We start from the raw sequence: 17,272 nt of genomic DNA, 5'->3' as shown, positions 1-17,272 counted from the left end.
CCATTTACATTCCCCCAACAAAGTATGAAGATTCTGATTTCTTCACATCCTTATGAAGATTTGTTATCTGTCTTTTTTATTATAGCCATCCTAGTGAGAAGTGGTATCTCATCTTGGGGATTTGCTTTGTTTTAAACTTAATATTATGCTTCTAATAGTCATCTGTGTTTCTAATATTCATCTAATATTCATCTCTGTTGTCACATGTAGCTGGTCATTCATTTTCACTGTGGTATAATAATATCCTCTAGTGTTAATGTACCACAGTTTATTGATTCATTTTTTTGTTGATGGATAATTGGGTTGTTTTTAGTTTTTTTGCTTTTATAAATAGAATATTCTTGTATACGTGTGCAAGAGTTTCTCCAGAGAATGTGTATATATCTAGAAGTGGAATTGCCATCTGTAGGGTATAGAGTACTCAAGTTTATAAAATAATGCCTGCATGTTTTCCAAATGTCTGTCAGTACACATTCCCACCATCTATGTATAAGATTTCTGTCAATTGTTTGACATTTCTCCATCATTTGGAATTACCAGACCCTCTTTTGCCAGTTTCATGGGTTTCTTGATTTGCATTTCCCTGATTACTAATGAGACTAAGCTTATTTTCATGTGTTTATTACTCATATAATTGTTCTTTTTTTGAATGTTTATCTTTGTGGCTTTTGCCCATTTAAAAAAAAAATGGGTCATTTGCCTTACTGATGTGTGCAGATTCTTTATATATTTTGCAATCAGTTATATATGTTACAGACATCTGGCTTCTTTATTTCCTTTATGGTGTCTTTTGATGAACAAAAGTTACTAATTTTAATGTAGTTTATCATGATTGCCATAGTTTATATTTATTGTATCTTAAGATACAATAGATAGATAGATATTTAGCCTTAAGATAGATATTTAGCCTTCTGACTCTTGTGACCAAGAATGTTTGTTGTTGTTGTTCAGTTACCAAGTCATGTCCGACTCCTTGAAACCCCATGGACTATAGCACACCAGGCTTCCCTGTCCCTCACCATCTCCCAGAGACTGCCCAGTTTTATGTCCATTGCATCAGTGATGCCATTCAACCAAGAATGTTTATTAAAATTTTTTTCCCATTCCTCAAAAAATTAGCTTGTCAAATTTTTATGTGATACTTTTTAAAAGAAACTTTAAACATGCCAGAGAATGGAAAATGCTGGAGAAAATATCACAGGTGATTCATACTTAAGGCCTATGTCTTAAGACAGGACCCATACTTAAATTTAGTTGGCGAAATATTCTGCAACTCTTTCTAGGTGGCAGAAGATAGTTAATACATAAAAATCGTGGTCTGCCAACAGCATATTCATCCTTCAGTAACAAAGCTTATGTTGATGAAAGAACAAAACACATAATTAAGAGACTCTCCTCTGTTTTAAGCAGTGAGACCCAGAGACAAATGAAAAACTGTGTCTTCTTTTTCAACCTTGACTTAGGAAGAGGACCACCAAGCCCGGGTAGAAGAGGCAATCACCCGAATGCTTGTGTGTGCCCTGAAAACTGCAGAGAATCCACACAATACCAGAGCTTGGTTAAACCCGACTGAGGTAGGTCTCTTCCAGTTACTATCGTGTGATAAACCAACTCTGACAAGAACGTTTGTTTTCCAATTTATGTAAGTATGTATAACCATTTTAAAGAGTTTTTCTTTTTCCCTAGCTTGAGGAAACATCCCATGAAGTCAATTGTCACTACTTAAATGGAGCCATTTCTGCTTTTTTTAATCATTATGGAACATCTGAAGTAGTAGAAACCCAAGCTCTGAGAACAAACAGAGAATACACAATAAAGGAGGAGTTAAATGTGCACAACCACATGGAGGTAGAACAAATTGGTAGCCACAACTTAAGTTCAGAAACAGTAAAACAAGAAGCAGCAAGTCCTTTTGGCCTTGATCTGGTTCCTGTCATACCAAGTTCCCAAGAACCATCTTCAGCAAGAGGAGGCATATTTGAAAATGATGGTGAAGAGTTTGTCAGCAAAAACGGAAAATCCTTTGGAAAACTGCCTAATACCAAGAGGCAACGAATGATGAGTGAGAGTGAGAATGCAGTTGTGGAACAGGTTGCTTCAGATAGGACTGGGGCCCTTTCCCAAACATTCGTTTCTACAGATGACTTGCTGGACTGCTTGGTGAATCCACAGGTAACCAGGATAGTGGCGCAACTTCTGATTCAAGGAAAAAGTGTGTGATTCTAATAGAAAATGATTTTTTAAATACTGTTTTAAGAATATCTTTAAAATAATGTAGTTTTTAAATAAAAGATGAAACAGCAAAAGTTCAATTTGCACATGCTTAAAATGTACTGTTCTCACCTAATTAAATTTTAGTCTCGTGCCACCTTCTGGCATACACATTGCTCTTTGGACAACCTGGCTCTTTGTTGTTTATGTGCCTCTTTCCTCGGTGCCTTTGCCTTGCCTCTCCCATCTCATACCTCAGCCTGTCTCAAATGTAAGCTCCTGGCATTCTCAGAAGGAAGTAGTCTCTGCATCAGCCTCAAGCAGGGGTCAGCCTGTTGCTTGTTTTTGTAAATAAAGTTGTATTGAAACATGGCCATACCATTCATTTACATATTGTCTGTGGTGGCTTTAGGATGACAGTGGCAGATTTGAGTAGTGACAAAGATAGTGTGACTTAAAAAGCTGGAAAAATTCACTGGAACCCCTTACAGAAAATGTTTGCTAACTTTTTAATGGATCAAAGGCATCCACTGGGTGAATTCTGTCTTTTGTTATTTTGTGGGGGAGAGGGACTGCAGTTGCTCATTTCAATAGGTATTTTTGACTCTATGTAGTAAGGCGATGTGGGACAATTTGTGATTGTTCTAGGTTGCCAACCTCTTAATTCAAATGCAGGGTGAATTCTCGCCTTGACCTGAAGTGACCACACTTCTCACGTGTGTAGGATTCTCACTGGTTAACCCCTGTGCTCCAGAGTAGAGTACCCATCAGGAGAAAAGTAGGTGGGGGTTTCTTTGTGGAAGGAGCCAGGACATCTAAGGACAACAGCCCTGCAATAAAAATGACCAAATGCTGCTGACTCCTGAAACTAACGAAAAGCTTTGTTTCGTCAACTTAATCCCACTCTCATTACATTTGCAAGATGTGGGGATAATTATTATCATTACTACCCAAGTAAGAATTTAAAAAAACAGATTTATCTCAGTACCCATTCATGAAAAACACATAGAAAAGATAAACAAAGTCACCTTTTAAGAAGATTGACTATTGGTCTCATCCTTCTCACTTTTCAAACTGAGGGTATCAATAAATCCCAAGAGAGAGCTGGCTTTCTGGGAGAAAGGAGGAAGGGAGTTGAACATGCCCAAGAAAAGAATGGTCTGAAAAAAGACCCTTCTGTAGGGTCTTTGGCCCATTTTTTTAAATACATGTTTCAATGCTATTCTCTCAAGTATCCCACCCTCGCCTTCTCCCACAGAGTCCAAAAGACTGTTCTATACATCTGTGTCTCTTTTGCTGTCTTGGACATAGAGTCATCAATTACCATCTTTCTCAATTCCATATATATGCGTTAGTATACTGTATTGGTATTTTTCTTTCTGACTTACTTCACTCTGTGTAATAGGCTTCAGTTTCATCCATCTCATTAGAACTGATTCTAATGTATTCTTTTTAATGGCTGAGTAATATTCCATCGTGTGTATGTACCACAGCTTTCTTATCCATTCATCTGCCAGTGGACATCTAGGTTGCTTCCATGTCCTGGCTATTATAAACAGTGCTACAATGAACATTGGGGTACACGTGTCTCTTTCAATTCTGGTTTCCTCTGTGTGTATGCCCAGCAGTGGGATTGCTGGGTCATATGGCAGTGCTATTTCCAATTTTTTAAGGAATCTCCACACTGTTCTCCATAGTGACTGTACTAGTTTGCATTCCCAGACAGCGTAAGAGAGTTCCCTTTTCTCCACACCCTCTCCAGCATTTATTGTTTGTAGACTTTTGGATAGCAGCCATTCTGACTGGTGTGAGATGGTACCTCATTGTGGTTTTGATTTGCATTTCTCTGATAATAAGTGATGTTGAGCATCTTTTCATGTATTTGTTATCCATCTGTATGTCTTCTTTGGAGAAATGTCTGTTTAGCTCTTTGACCCATTTTTTGATTGGGTCATATATTTTTCTGGAATTGAGCTGCAGGAGCTGCTTGTATATTTTTGAGGTTAATTCTTTGTCTGTTGCTTCGTTTGCTATTATTTTCTCCCATTCTGAAGGCTGTCTTTTCACTTTGCTTATAGTTTCCTTTGTTGTGCAAAAGCTTTTAAGTTTAATTAGGTCCCATTTGTTTATTTTTGCTTTTATTTCCATTACTCTGGGAAGTGGGTCATAGAGGATCCTGCTGTGATTTGTGTCAGGGAGTGTTTTGCCTATGTTTTCCTCTAGGAGTTTTATAGTTTCTGGTGTTACATTTAGATCTTCAATCCATTTTGAGTTTATTTTTGTGTATGGTGTTAGAAAGTGTTCTAGTTTCATTCTTTTACAAGTGGTTGACCAGTTTTCCCAGCACCACTTGTTAAAGAGATTGCCTTTTCTCTATTGTATATTCTTGCCTCCTTTGTCAAAGATAAGGTATCCATAGGTGCGTAGATTTATCTCTGGGCTTTCTATTTTGTTCCCTTGATCTATATTTCTGTCTTTGTGCCAGTACCATATTGTCTTGATGACTGTAGCTTTGTGGTATACCTGAAGTCAGGCAGGTTGATTTCTCCAGATCTATCTGGAGGATGCACTCACCACTATCTCAATTAGGTATGTTTACCTAATTATTTGATTGTTGTCTATCTTCCCACAACTAGAATGTCACTGCATGAGAGTTTGGTTCTGATTATTGTGTATTTGCAGAGCCTTGATCAGTGCCCAGCATGTGGTAGGTGCTCCTTAAATATTTGAGTAGATTTCTTAAAAAAGGGGGCTTTCCTGGTGGCTCAGACAGTAAAGAATTTGCCTGCAGTTGGGGGAGACATGGGATTGATCCCTGGGTTGAGAAGATCCCCTGGAGAAGGGAATGGCAACCCACTCCAGTATCCTTGCTTGGAGAATCCCTTGGACAGAGAAGCCTGGTGGGCTATAGTACATGGGGTTGCAGAGAGTCAGACATGACTGAGTGACTAATACTTTAAAAAGTAGACCTTGTTGACCAATACTCCATCAAAATTGGGGTAGAGGATGTTGTAGGTAAGTATAAGATGTCTGTTTTCTGCAGTTGTACATGCATGCTCATTCACTCAGTCATGTCTGACTCTTTCCCTTCTCCAGGGGATCTGCCCAACCCAGGGACCAAACCCCTGTCTCCTTGGTCTCCCACATTGGCAGGTGGATTCTTCACCACTAAGCCTCTTGGGAAGCCCCATCTGTAGTAGATATGTCCCTATTGCAGAAACAGACATGTCCGTGTCTTCAGATACATCCTTTTTATACCTCCCTTCACTGAGAGCTCCCCCACACCCTCCTTCACTCAAAACTCCCTCACCCCTTCCTTCATGGGCTTCCCACGTGGTTCAGTGACAATCCACCTGCCGATGCAGGAGATGCAAGAGACAAATTCAACTCCTGGGTTGGGAAGATCCCCTGGAGTAGGAAAGGGCAACCCATTCCAGTATTCTTGTCTGGAGAACTCCATGGACAGGAACCTGGCAGGCTACAGTTCATGGAGTCGCAGAGAATCAACACAACTGAGCATTCATGCACCCTGCCCTCACCCAGAATTCCCACATATCCTTCTTCACGGAGATTTCCCTCATCCCCTCCCTCCCAAATATTTTACTATCTTTGCTACTTCTTTGAGCATTGTTTTTCAAGTTGTAGATTGTGACCCATTGTTGTTTAGTCACTAAGTCATGTCTGACTCTTTGTGACTCCATGGATGACCCATTAGCAAGTCATAAAATCAATTTGGTGGGTGAGACCAGGATTTTTTTTAATGAAGCAGAGTACATAATTTCAGTGAATTCAGTAGTAAATGTATTTTGTGAAACTGTCCAGGAAGCATTATTTTTTAGGGTAAGTATGTTTCATAAAACTTCTCAGTTATATCTGTATGTGTACTAGGCCTGACATAAAGTGTACTTCTTAGTGTAGGTTGGGGTCGGAAAAGCTTGATAGCTGTTCTGAGTCAATGTATTGAATTCTGTTAAAGGTAATAGTCTTTGGCATGCAGAGACCTGGGTAGAGAGTTAAGACATTGCTGTGAATGGATTCTGAATGTAAATGGGTGTTGGGAGATAATATCTTAATTTTATAGAGATAGAGATTATGACACAGTAAGAGATCCTGGCTATCTGCAAATGGGGATTATAAGAGGGAGAAAAGATAATGAAAGGGGGAGGTTGTCAGCCACCAAGTAGGGGTCCATTTCATCCTGTTATTTCTCAGATAAGCATGCCCAAATGAGTGAAATCAATTATTAAATAAATACTTTGACCAATTCTCCAGGCAGGAATACTGGAGTGGGTTGCCATGCCCTTCTCCAGGGGATCTTCCCAACCCAGAGATCAAAACCGCGTCTCTTACATCACCTGCATTGGCAGGTGGGTTCTTTACCACTAGTGCCACCTGGGAAGCCCCATCCAGAGGTTAGGGGGATTGAAGTTGTTACACCTAAAGTTACAGTATCCAGGTATTAGCAGGGTGACCTATCTGGTAGGCACAATGGCTAGGGCCCCTGAATTTTTAAGGTCTACAAAAATGTTTTAGTTTCTTTAAAAAAAAAAAAAAAAAGAATCCAACTTCAATATTTTCATGGTTATACCAATGCAGTAGCAACTTTTCATGGAGTAAGGGGCCCACAAAAGTAAAGGTGCCTGAGACCCATGAAAGTCCTAAGCAGCTCTGATTATGAGGGATATCAGAATCATTTGAGGGGCTTACTGAGAATGCAGATATCTGGGTACCATTCTAGAGAGCTATAGAATCTGACTCCTTTGGAATGGGCCAGAATTTGCAGTCTCAGCAAGCACCTCAGGTACTTCAAATAGCAAAGAAGTTTAAGAATCTCTGGCCCTGGAGTAGACCAAGACCTAACACAGGCTCAAAAGTGGGCTTGTTTTAGCAGGGGCTACTGATGCTGAAGCTGAAACTCCAGTACTTTGGCCACCTCATGCGAAGAGTTGATTGATTGGAAAAGACCTTGATGCTGGGAGGGATTGGGGGCAGGAGGAGAAGGGGACGACAGAGGATGAGATGGCTGGATGGCATCACCGACTTGATGGGCATGAGTTTGAGTAAACTCCAGGAGTTGGTGACGGACAGGGAGGCCTGGCGTGCTGCGATTCATGGGGTCGCAAAGAGTCAAAGACATGACCGAGTGACTGAACTGAACTGAACTGACTGAACTCCTTACTAAAATATTAGCTCTCCTTACTAAATAGCAGTAGCTATTATATATTATATTTACATATAATATATATATTATTTATCATACTATTTATTATATAATGTGTATTATATTTAGCTACTGCTAAATACTGAAGGGCAAATCTGCCCTTCAGATTTGCTGAGCTAAAGCTGTACTATGCCCTTCCTGTAACTTTCAGTTAAATGTTATTAATACTCTGAGGATCTCTTGATGCTGTCATGTTTAATTGTGGTCTTTTATCAGCAGTGACCTGTGTTTATCATCAGGCTCTCCTGTATTTGCCCTTAAGGATAAAGATGTTTAATCACCAAATAACATCTTCCAAGTATTTTATTCAAAAAGAAAGAAATGATATTTATTGTAAAAAAATTTTATTATAGTTGATATACAGTATTATATGTTACATATATACAATATAGTGGTTCAGTTTTCAAAGGTTATACTCCATATATAGTTATTATAAAATATTGGCCATGTTCCCTTTGTTGTATAATATATTCCTTAGATTGAGGGTAACTGTAACATTTATGGACTGCATCTCTGTCATACTTGGTGCAGTACACCCTGATATTCAGCCTTGCCTAAGTTAACCAAACCACTGAAGAACAAGTAAGAGAGCAGATCTCTCCATTTTATTTCTTATATTCACTGTCAAGCCCAAGTTCAGATGCCAGTGTCTAAGAAGTCACTCCTAAGCAATAAGGAGTCTTTGCCAATCCACTTAAAAAACAGCAACAGCAAGAAAAATTTCAAGACGTCTGTGTTTAATGAAGTGGCCACTCTGGCCCCTCAGCCTCCTCTACTTGAAGTGCAGGTGTTGCTCCCTGAGGCCAAGAAAGAGTGCCTGTATCCTCCTGGTGACCCCTACCATCCAAGTTCACCATCTGTCCTGGCTCCCCATGGGCAATAGCTCTGGCCTCTTGGGCTTCAGAACTTCAAAATGAAGAGCCTCTACAGTGAAAACCAAAGCCAGAAAGGACAAGACCATGGAAATATGAGGATAATACACACATTGTCTGAGATGTTCCTGAGTCAGTAACTTTAATCTCGAGGCCATGTTCTACAGTAGGAAGATCAAAGGGCTTGATGACACAGAGACCCAGATTCAGTTGCTGGCTCTCAGGGCTATTATGCAGGGGACCTCAGGCAAGGAAGCTTCTCATGCTCTAAGCATCAGTTTCTTCAACTTTAAAATAGGGTATAATTCTTACAAAAGTGTTCAGGGGAATAAAATAAACACTGTGTGAAAGCATGTATTATACTACATGGTACAATATAGGCACTAAATAAATAATGTTTGAATCTGAAATTTACTTAGGGAAGTTATAAAAGAAACTTTCATTACTATCCAATAGATAGGGAGTTAGCAAATTAGTAATATGACTGCTTAATTCCTTTGGTTTATTTATGCCTAAGGCTTTAAAATCATCAAAAGTTAGGCTGCCAAGGAAAGTAAGCTATTTAATACACTTAGGTTCATTTAATCTTAATATAAGGGTTTCATACTGAAGACACAGCAGGCATTACCCCCCTTTTTTTCTGCTGGGCAGAACTAAGACCACGAATAGAAGTTACAAGAAGGCAGATTTGGGTTCATCATGAAAAAGGACCAGTTGGAAACAGGGCTGCTACACTGCACAACTCCGTGGGACATGATTCACCTAGTCCCCAAGCTAGACCCCAGCCCCTGGACTGTGCAGGGCACAGCAACACTGCAGTCCCAGAGCCCTGACCAGAGCAGTGCCATGTGTCACAGCTGGTTTGAGAAGAATACAGTTCCCTGTGATGGAATCTCTTCAGTTTGCAGCAAAGTGACAATAAGTCAAGGGTGTTGAAGTGGTCAGGAGTCTGACTGGGACTTCTTCATTCTTAGTTTATAAAATACTTGTAGAGCATCCATTGTACATTAGGCACAGACCTCAGCCCAGGGATAAAAAAAATTAGACACCATTCCTGCACCCAGGAAAGACAGCAGCCCCACCCACTTAGTAAAATTGTGCTCCCCACAGTAGTTTGGGGTCCTGACATGACACCATGTATGGGGTATAATATGGTGCTCCCCACAGCAGTAATGGGGTCCTGACATGTCTGTCAGTGGCAACTGAAACTGCGTCACCGTGTCCCCTGCCTTTAAGATTAATGTTAGTCTCTCCTTCCTGGAAGGAAATGACACACCTGTACTCCTACAGATTTGATGTCCATGATTAAGGACACAGTGCTAACAGTTATCAGATTTAAATTCTCAAATTTATTGCTCTCAATATAGGTTTATTCCAGTTATGAAAGAGAGGCTGGAGAAAGTCTTATTTCAGTGACAAAGGTCCTTTGATCTTAGAAAAAGCTGTTAAGAGAGAAAAAGAAAAAAAACACGACTACTTGCTTTACAGATATGTATAGATAAATAATATCTTCTGCAAAGGTTACCAAAATGTTACTGTCTAAAAGTAATGAGGTACTCTGGGTAAGCCTGGTAGTCATAAAATACCACAAATAAAGTTGGCTTTTGCACACAATCTGTGACAGTGTCATATAAGTCAATAGGATTTTGGTGGTCCTTTGGAGGAGGCACAATTAATGATCTGTTTCCAAGTGTGTAGGATCCAGTGAGTACTCGCACATAATACATATGCTTCTTCCCGTTTATGTCTGGTCTGGAGTACACATCACTGGCGGAGTAACTGGCATTGACAGCAAAATAGGTTCCCTTTCCATATGCTGTAGCTGTGACGAGAAAAACAAACCATCCTTAAGGATTTCCAATTAGTCTATAATTTGACACACTGATTCAATATGTCAAATAATGTTAAAAATAATGTTTGGTTCTCTCTAAAGCCTCTTTTAAAAAGTTTTGTGTGTGTTTTTAATTTTTAAAAATCATTCCTCCACCCTGGAGGGCCAGTCAGTCCCTTTGGGATGAAATACACTGAGTCTAACCTAAAACTCTGGCTGTCACATAGCCCCCAACCATGAGAGAACACAATGCCATCCACGCTGTCCCCAGCCAGCTGGAACTCTCATGGCTGACACCTCCTTCGAAGCAGCCAGATTACGTGCTTCCTTACCATTCTTTCCAGCGTAACTGCGGTTAAAGCCTTTTCCGTTGACAAGTGCCACTGAGTCAGCATCTGTCCCATGGAAGAGCAGCTTCTCATTGGTCATCTGGCCATTCTTGGCATCCATGTTGTTTTTCTTTGTCTGATAGTGTTTCCAGAGCTCTGGATTCTGAATCCTCTCAATCTGCAAGTCAATAAGGAAAAATTTCCTGTCGGTGCTAAGAGTCCTTGGCAAGATACAGGAGATGAAACATGACCACTATTTTTCTTAAGTACAGATTACAATAAACAGCAAATTCAATGCCAGATGACACATTCTGCATTCAGAAATCTTTTTAGGTCTAGAGTTTCAGAGAAATAGGCCTAGGTAAGAATATTAATTTAATTTCCAACATCTTTTATGCACCATATGAGGGCAGACAATGTTTAGGATCGTAAGTCCTCAATAATATGAACTTGGCTGACCAAAGCCTCTCCAGCTTCTAACTGCTCCTGTTGCCATCTATCTCACTTTGTCACTTTGCTGCACTCCTCTCCAGTTCTGGGATACTGGTTTATCTAGCCATGTTCTAATAGGAGGAGAAGAACTAGAGTGTCTAGGCAAGAAGGAAATTAATTAATGAAAATTAATCTCTGGTCCAGTTGGAAGAGTGGAATGGGAGGGGATCTGGTTATAGACCAGAGTGGCCATACTTTGACCATACTCTTTGGCCTCCAGGATCATGGTGGAAACTCCTTGAGCCTTGGATTTCAGATCAATTTCTACATTCCCCTAATCACCAGGTAGTGGCAGTTTCATAAGGTTGACTTGGGAAAGAGTGAGGGGTGGGCAAAGGGGGCTAGGACCCTTATAACTAGGCACAAGGTGAAGGGTCTCTGTGGTCAGAATCTTCTAGTTCAAAGAACTCTCAAGTCTGACACTATTATTATGTGTCTTTATCTGTTTTATTTTTTCAGTTTTGGTTTTCTTATTTAAGATAGTTTGCCACTAGTTCCAGGTCTCAGCATTATCATGTATTTTGTTGATCCAATTTATAATCTTAAATTTTATTTTTCCTTTTGCCTACAACTAAGTTTTTAATCTTCAAACTGTCCACTTCCATTTCTATTTACTTTAAATTTTACTCATTTTACTCATTTAAGAAATAATTTTATTTATTTATGGTCCCGGGTCTTTGTCACTGTAACGGCTTTTCTCTAGTTGCGGCGAATGGGGACTACTGTCTGGTTGGGGGTGAGGCTTCTCATTGTGGTGGCTTCTCTTGTCGTGGAGCACAGGCTCTAGGGCATGCAGGCTCAGTAGTTGTGGCACAAGGGCTTAGCCACTCTATAGCATATGGGATCTTCCCAGATCGGGGATCAAACTCATGTCACCTGCATTGGCAGGTAGATTCTTTACCACTGAGCCACCAAGGAAGCCCTATTTTACTCATTTTTTAAAGCCTTAAAATTTTATCCATATAGTTTTGAAACCATTCTTTTAAAATTTATTTTTTAATTGAAAGATAATTATTTAAAATTATGCTCATAGTTCAATAAAAATATAAAGAAGACTGATACATTACCTGCAAAAAATTTTCCTGCAAAAACTTATCCGAATTTACCCAAGACTTTCAACCTAACTCTTTAAGTTTACCAGAAATAAAGAGGACAGAGGAATAACTTAAATGATCCCATGAGGAATCAGACAAATTAGAATCTATAAGAAAACTGCTTGGATTTTTAAAGAATCTAGGCAAGATAGAGTGAGAATGTGGAATATTCTACAACACAACTAGCTTAAACTCTTCTAAAGTTTCAGTATCATGAAAAATAATGTTTAAAAATGCAGGAGTACTATTCTAGATCAGAAGAGATGAAGGAGATATTAATATAATGATCAAGTGCAATGTGTGAATCCAGATGGAGGCAGGGGTTGAGGGAACATTATAAGAAAGCTGTTTTGACCAACTGGGGAAACTTGAATATTCACTCTCTATTGAATATTATTAAATAAAAATGCTAACTTTCTTACATGGGATAATGATATTTGTGCTATTTGGGAGGATGCCTTTATTCTTACAGGACCTGCTAAAATATTTAGAAGTGTCATGATATCTGCAACATTTCAGTTGTTTCAGGAAAAACAGAGAGCAAGGGGGAAGAAAGCAAATGTTACAAAATTGTTGAATCTAGGTGGAAGTTCATGAGTGTGATGAAATCTTAGTCACAAGACATGATAGTCATGGAGGATGACAGACCACCCATTTTTCATGTTAGTGTTTTTGTACTACAGATAACTTCACAGAGTTGCTTTTAAGTACAATCTAAAGCTCTGCTTTTACTGGTGTCATAGACCGAGATTTCACATAAGATTTTATTTGAGGGTCTCCCTGGTGGTCCAATAATTTAAGAATCCGCCTGCCAATGCAGGGGACATGGGTTTGATCCCTGGTCCAGGAAGATCCCACACACATGGGCCAACAAAGCCCATGTGCCACAGTACTGAGCCAGAACTCCAGAGACCATGAGCTGCAACTACGAGCCCGTGCACCACAACTACTGAAGCCCGGGTGCCTACAGCATGTGCTCCTCAACGAGAGAAGACACGGCAACAAGAAGCCTGCGCACTGCAACTAGAGAGTTGCCCCCGCTCGTTGCAATTAAGAGAAAACCTGCATGCAGCAATGAAGACCCAGCACAGTCATAATAAATAATATATTTTTAAAAAAGATTTCATTTGAAAAGAGGGTTCCACTAGAAAAGAGTGAAGTCATTTCTCTAGTGAAGGTCTGTCAACATATGGTAAGCCTTCGGGGCCAACTGCAAACATTTCCGGTCAACTGGGTGATCCTGCTCAATCTAGAATTGGCATCTCATCACAGTGTGCCAGAGCCCGACCCCCAGAGGACTATAATTGGTATTTTGAATGAAACTTCTCCCAGAACCAGATCATCACTGAGCTGTGTACTTGAACTACATTTTCTTGGTACCACATAGAATTGTTCTGCTCAACAGGTTTATATAGAGGGATCTATCTATCTATTTGGCAAGCTTATTTTTTCTTCCAGTTTTATCGAGATATAGTTTTCATATGGGAGAAGGCAATGGCAACCCACTCCAGTACTCTTGCCTGGAAAATCCCATGGACAGAGGAGCCTGATAGGCTGCATTCCATGGGGTCGCTAAGAGTCGGACACAACTGAGCGACTTCACTTTCACTTTTCACTTTCATGCATTGGAGAAGGAAATGGCAACCCACTCCAGTGTTCTTGCCTGAAGAATCCCAGGGACGGGGAGCCCAGTGGGCTGCCGTCTGTGGGGTTGCACAGAGTCAGACACGACTGAAGCGACTTAGCAGCAGCAGCAGCAGTTTTCATACATATAGTACTGTATAAGTTTAAGGTGTACAACATAGAGAGTTGACTGAAATATATCATGAAACAGTCACCACAAGTCCAGTGAACATCCATCATTTCATAAAGATATAAAATTAATGAAATAGAAACAATTTTTTTCCTTGTGATGAGAACTCTAGGATCCACTCTCCTAACTATCACACATGACATAGTGTGTGAAAGCAGTGTTAGTTATATTTATCATGTTGTACATGACATCCCCAGGACTCCTTTATCTTATAACCACAAGTTATACCTTTTGCCTACCTTTCAACCCATTCCCTCTCCTGGTACCCCCTGCCTCTGGCAACCACAAATCATCTCTTTCTCTATGATGAGTCTGTTAATTTTTGCAGTATAATTGACCTATAACACCATGCTAGTTCCTATTATATAACATAGTGATTCAATACTTCGATGTGTTTCAAAATGATCATCATCATAAGTGCAGCTACAATCACTCATCATACAAGGATGTGACTAATTACTGACTATATTCTCCACACTGCACATTTCATACCTGTGACTCCACTACTGTGCAACTGGAAGTTTGTACCTCTTAATCTCTCTCACCTATTCCTCTCCTTCCTATATTGAGAGACTAAAAAAAAAATACACTGGCATAAAATTTGATATTGAATTCATTGTGAGGATGACTTTGAAGATATTCTCTAGTACTTACTCACAGGAGAACTCTCTCAGGAGTCAGTCTCAGTATTGTGAAGAATTAAGTCTCCTAATCAAATGCTTTGCTCTTTGATTTATAGACATTATAATACTTAAAGTTGAGTGTTTACTTCTATGCATTGTCTACTAGGAAGCACAAGGACAAATTCGAGGGCCTCTTCTAGTAACTATCTAGGATCTCATAAAATACATGTTATGTATTTTTGTAAACTAACGGCACTGGGAACTTGTTAGTGTAAACTAACAGTACTAACAGTATTAGGAAACTAATTTCCCTACCCTCTTTTTCTGTCCATTTTCTTCATTTATGTTATCTGAAGTACAGCTTTGTAGGAGACTTCAAATCTGTTTTGAATTATTATTATCATCACTTAAATACATGAATAACAGAGTGGTAGCAATGCAAAAAGAGAATAAGAGAAAATTTGCAGACAGAAAATACAGTCCTTATTGAAAGACTTGTTATTATGGATGAAAGGAAGGTACTCAAAGATCTCTAGCTTTCCTCAGAAAGAGATGGAATCAAGGACAGAAAGTGGGAAGAAGGGGGAAATGATGAGATAAGTTAAGCTTCAGGGAAATTGAGTTAGCAGACAGATATTCAGGCAGGGATATTGTTTAGGCCACTGGGAGTATGTTCCAGGGCTTGAGTCAAAGATCTAGATTAGTGATGCTGATCTGAGAACTGTCAACACTGAAACAATAGCTGCAGGTGAGAAGAGTAAAAACAATCCTTAGTAAAGTGCAGAGACAGAATATTGGTGGTGGTTTAGCTGCTCAGTCGTGTTGTGACTCTTGCGACCCCAAGGACTGTACCCGCCAGGCTCCTCTGTCCATGGAGTTTCCCAGGCAAGACTGCTGAAGTGGGTTGCCATTCCCTTCTCCAGCAGAGACAGAAGACCAGCATATAAATCTGTGGGTAACCTAGGATTAGGGGTTTAGAGGAGAAACAGATACCAGAGATAATGAAAGGAAAATTAGTTAAAGAAGGAGAAGAAAGCATCAAAATAATATTGACCTAAAAATCCAAGGAGAAAATAATTTCAAAAAGCAAACTTTTTAAACTACTATTTAAAAGCAGAAGATGCCAAAATAAAGGAAATGAAAAAGGAAAGGACCACTGAATTATCAAGGAAGAGGGCACTGTTGATCTGTGAGTGGTGGTGCAGAAGCATACAGTCCTGATCTGAGGGGCCTCCCTGTGTCTCTTTGTCTTGCTAGTTAGTTATCAACTCCAACTCAGGAGCCATATTTAGGCATTTTTATTAGCTTGCTACACAAAGTAAATATTTATCTTTAGTGTTATAATATCATATTACAATCTAATGTGATACTGTAATAACTAACACAAGAATCTCAATGACTCAGTAATCATAGTGACAGGAGTAGGATCTAGAATTTAAAACTTAATTACCATAAACTATGCTAATTTTGGGTAAAAATATGTGCTGTGAATAAAAATGTATTTATCTAGGACCATGACAGCCCTTTTTCTACCATGAAGAATCTCCATGTCAGCAGAAGGCTTACCTTCTCTATGATGAACTGAGCACAGGTCTCATGAAACTTGCTTGCCACAGTTTTGTATTCTGGATGATCAGGCTGTAGCTCAACCACACAGACTTTCTGCTGCTTCATATCACTCCAGTATGGGGGCAGCTCAACTGCAAAACAGACATTTGAAAACTCCCTCGCACCTGAGAAGCCTCATCTACATAGTCCATATTCCTGGTATGCTTTAAAAACCTATCATTTGTGCTCTTGTTTTACAATCTCCTAATTTGAAGTGTACAAGAAGCCTCTTATCTTTCTAGAAGAACATTTCCAAAATGTGAACCACAGATAACCCAAATCAGAACCAACTAAAATGCTTGTTTTAAAAAAAAACCCTCACAGAGACTTCCTGGGTGGTCCAGTGAATAAGACTTCCTCTTCTAAAGCAGGGGATAAGGGTTCAATCCCTGGTCAGGGAACTAAGAGCCCACACGCTGCAGAACAACTAAGCCCACGAATTGTAACAAACAGCCCCCTCACCTCAATGAAGACCCAGCGCAGCCAAAAATAACAACAACAAAGAAAAAAAAAAAAAGCTCTTACTGATTACTGAATCAAAATCTCCGAGGGTAGAACCTGCATCTTACAGGTTTGATCATGCTCAGATTTGAGAACTCTTGGTGTAGTATAACTCAGCCACATATTCTGCTCAGTCTCTATTAAGTCATAATAATTGTACAATATAAATTATTTTCCTACAATGTTTTCAATAAATAGTCATTAATGTTTTGCTTACAAACGCTTGGCTTTTTGCCAGAACTCACCACCACTACCAGAGCCTCCCAATCCATTCTTTCATTATTCCTCACAGCATCCTTAAGAGTTGGGTAGGTGGGAGGTTTAGCTATGTGGCAGGCTGGGGGTGGCAGCTCGGCGTCCGCGTCTGCTAAACAGAAGCGTCATTTCCCCAGGGTTGCTCAGAGTCTGAGGAATTCGTTCACATTGATCTCCCAATGTACTGAAAACCATTTAGTAGTTTTCAGTGGGGGATTTTTGTGGTTCAAAGGCAGGAATAGCTGTCTACACAAGACAAGCTTTCCCTTCTCGAGAACCTTGAAGGCTGCTTCCTGATGTTTGTGTCAAGGATTCTTATCCTCAGGCAGAGGAGGAAGTGACTTCTGGGAGACCCTACAGGCTCCCCATCCACTCAGTCATTAGCCACAGACTCCGAGTGCCCACTCTGTTTTCTTTTTGTT

General features: G+C 39.8%; 2 protein-coding genes across 11 annotated transcripts in view; one reads left to right on the top strand and one right to left on the bottom strand.

Annotated features, from left to right (window-relative positions):
- HSPBAP1 (HSPB1 associated protein 1) overlaps nt 1–2,583 on the top strand; it is a 58,119-nt gene extending 55,536 nt beyond the window's left edge. For all 9 annotated transcript variants that reach the window (XM_020912774.2, XM_070466067.1, XM_020912775.2 and 6 more), the window contains 2 exons: nt 1,464–1,574; nt 1,687–2,583. In XM_020912774.2, coding sequence (XP_020768433.1) covers nt 1,464–1,574; nt 1,687–2,220 — 645 coding nt within the window. In that variant the 3' untranslated portion in view covers nt 2,221–2,583. The remainder of the gene's footprint in view (nt 1–1,463; nt 1,575–1,686) is intronic.
- A 5,176-nt stretch (nt 2,584–7,759) lies between these two features.
- The window catches only part of PARP14 (poly(ADP-ribose) polymerase family member 14), a 45,352-nt gene continuing 35,839 nt past the window's right edge, over nt 7,760–17,272 (bottom strand). For both annotated transcript variants that reach the window (XM_070466064.1, XM_020912783.2), the window contains exons 15-17: nt 16,053–16,186; nt 10,468–10,642; nt 7,760–10,126 (exon numbers count right to left, since the gene is read on the bottom strand). In XM_070466064.1, coding sequence (XP_070322165.1) covers nt 9,837–10,126; nt 10,468–10,642; nt 16,053–16,186 — 599 coding nt within the window. In that variant the 3' untranslated portion in view covers nt 7,760–9,836. The remainder of the gene's footprint in view (nt 10,127–10,467; nt 10,643–16,052; nt 16,187–17,272) is intronic.

This window comes from Odocoileus virginianus, chromosome 4 (genome assembly GCF_023699985.2).
Source record: "Odocoileus virginianus isolate 20LAN1187 ecotype Illinois chromosome 4, Ovbor_1.2, whole genome shotgun sequence".
NCBI lineage: Eukaryota > Metazoa > Chordata > Mammalia > Artiodactyla > Cervidae > Odocoileus > Odocoileus virginianus.
Note: the sequence above shows the minus strand (reverse complement) of the source record. Positions and strands in the feature narration are given on the sequence as shown.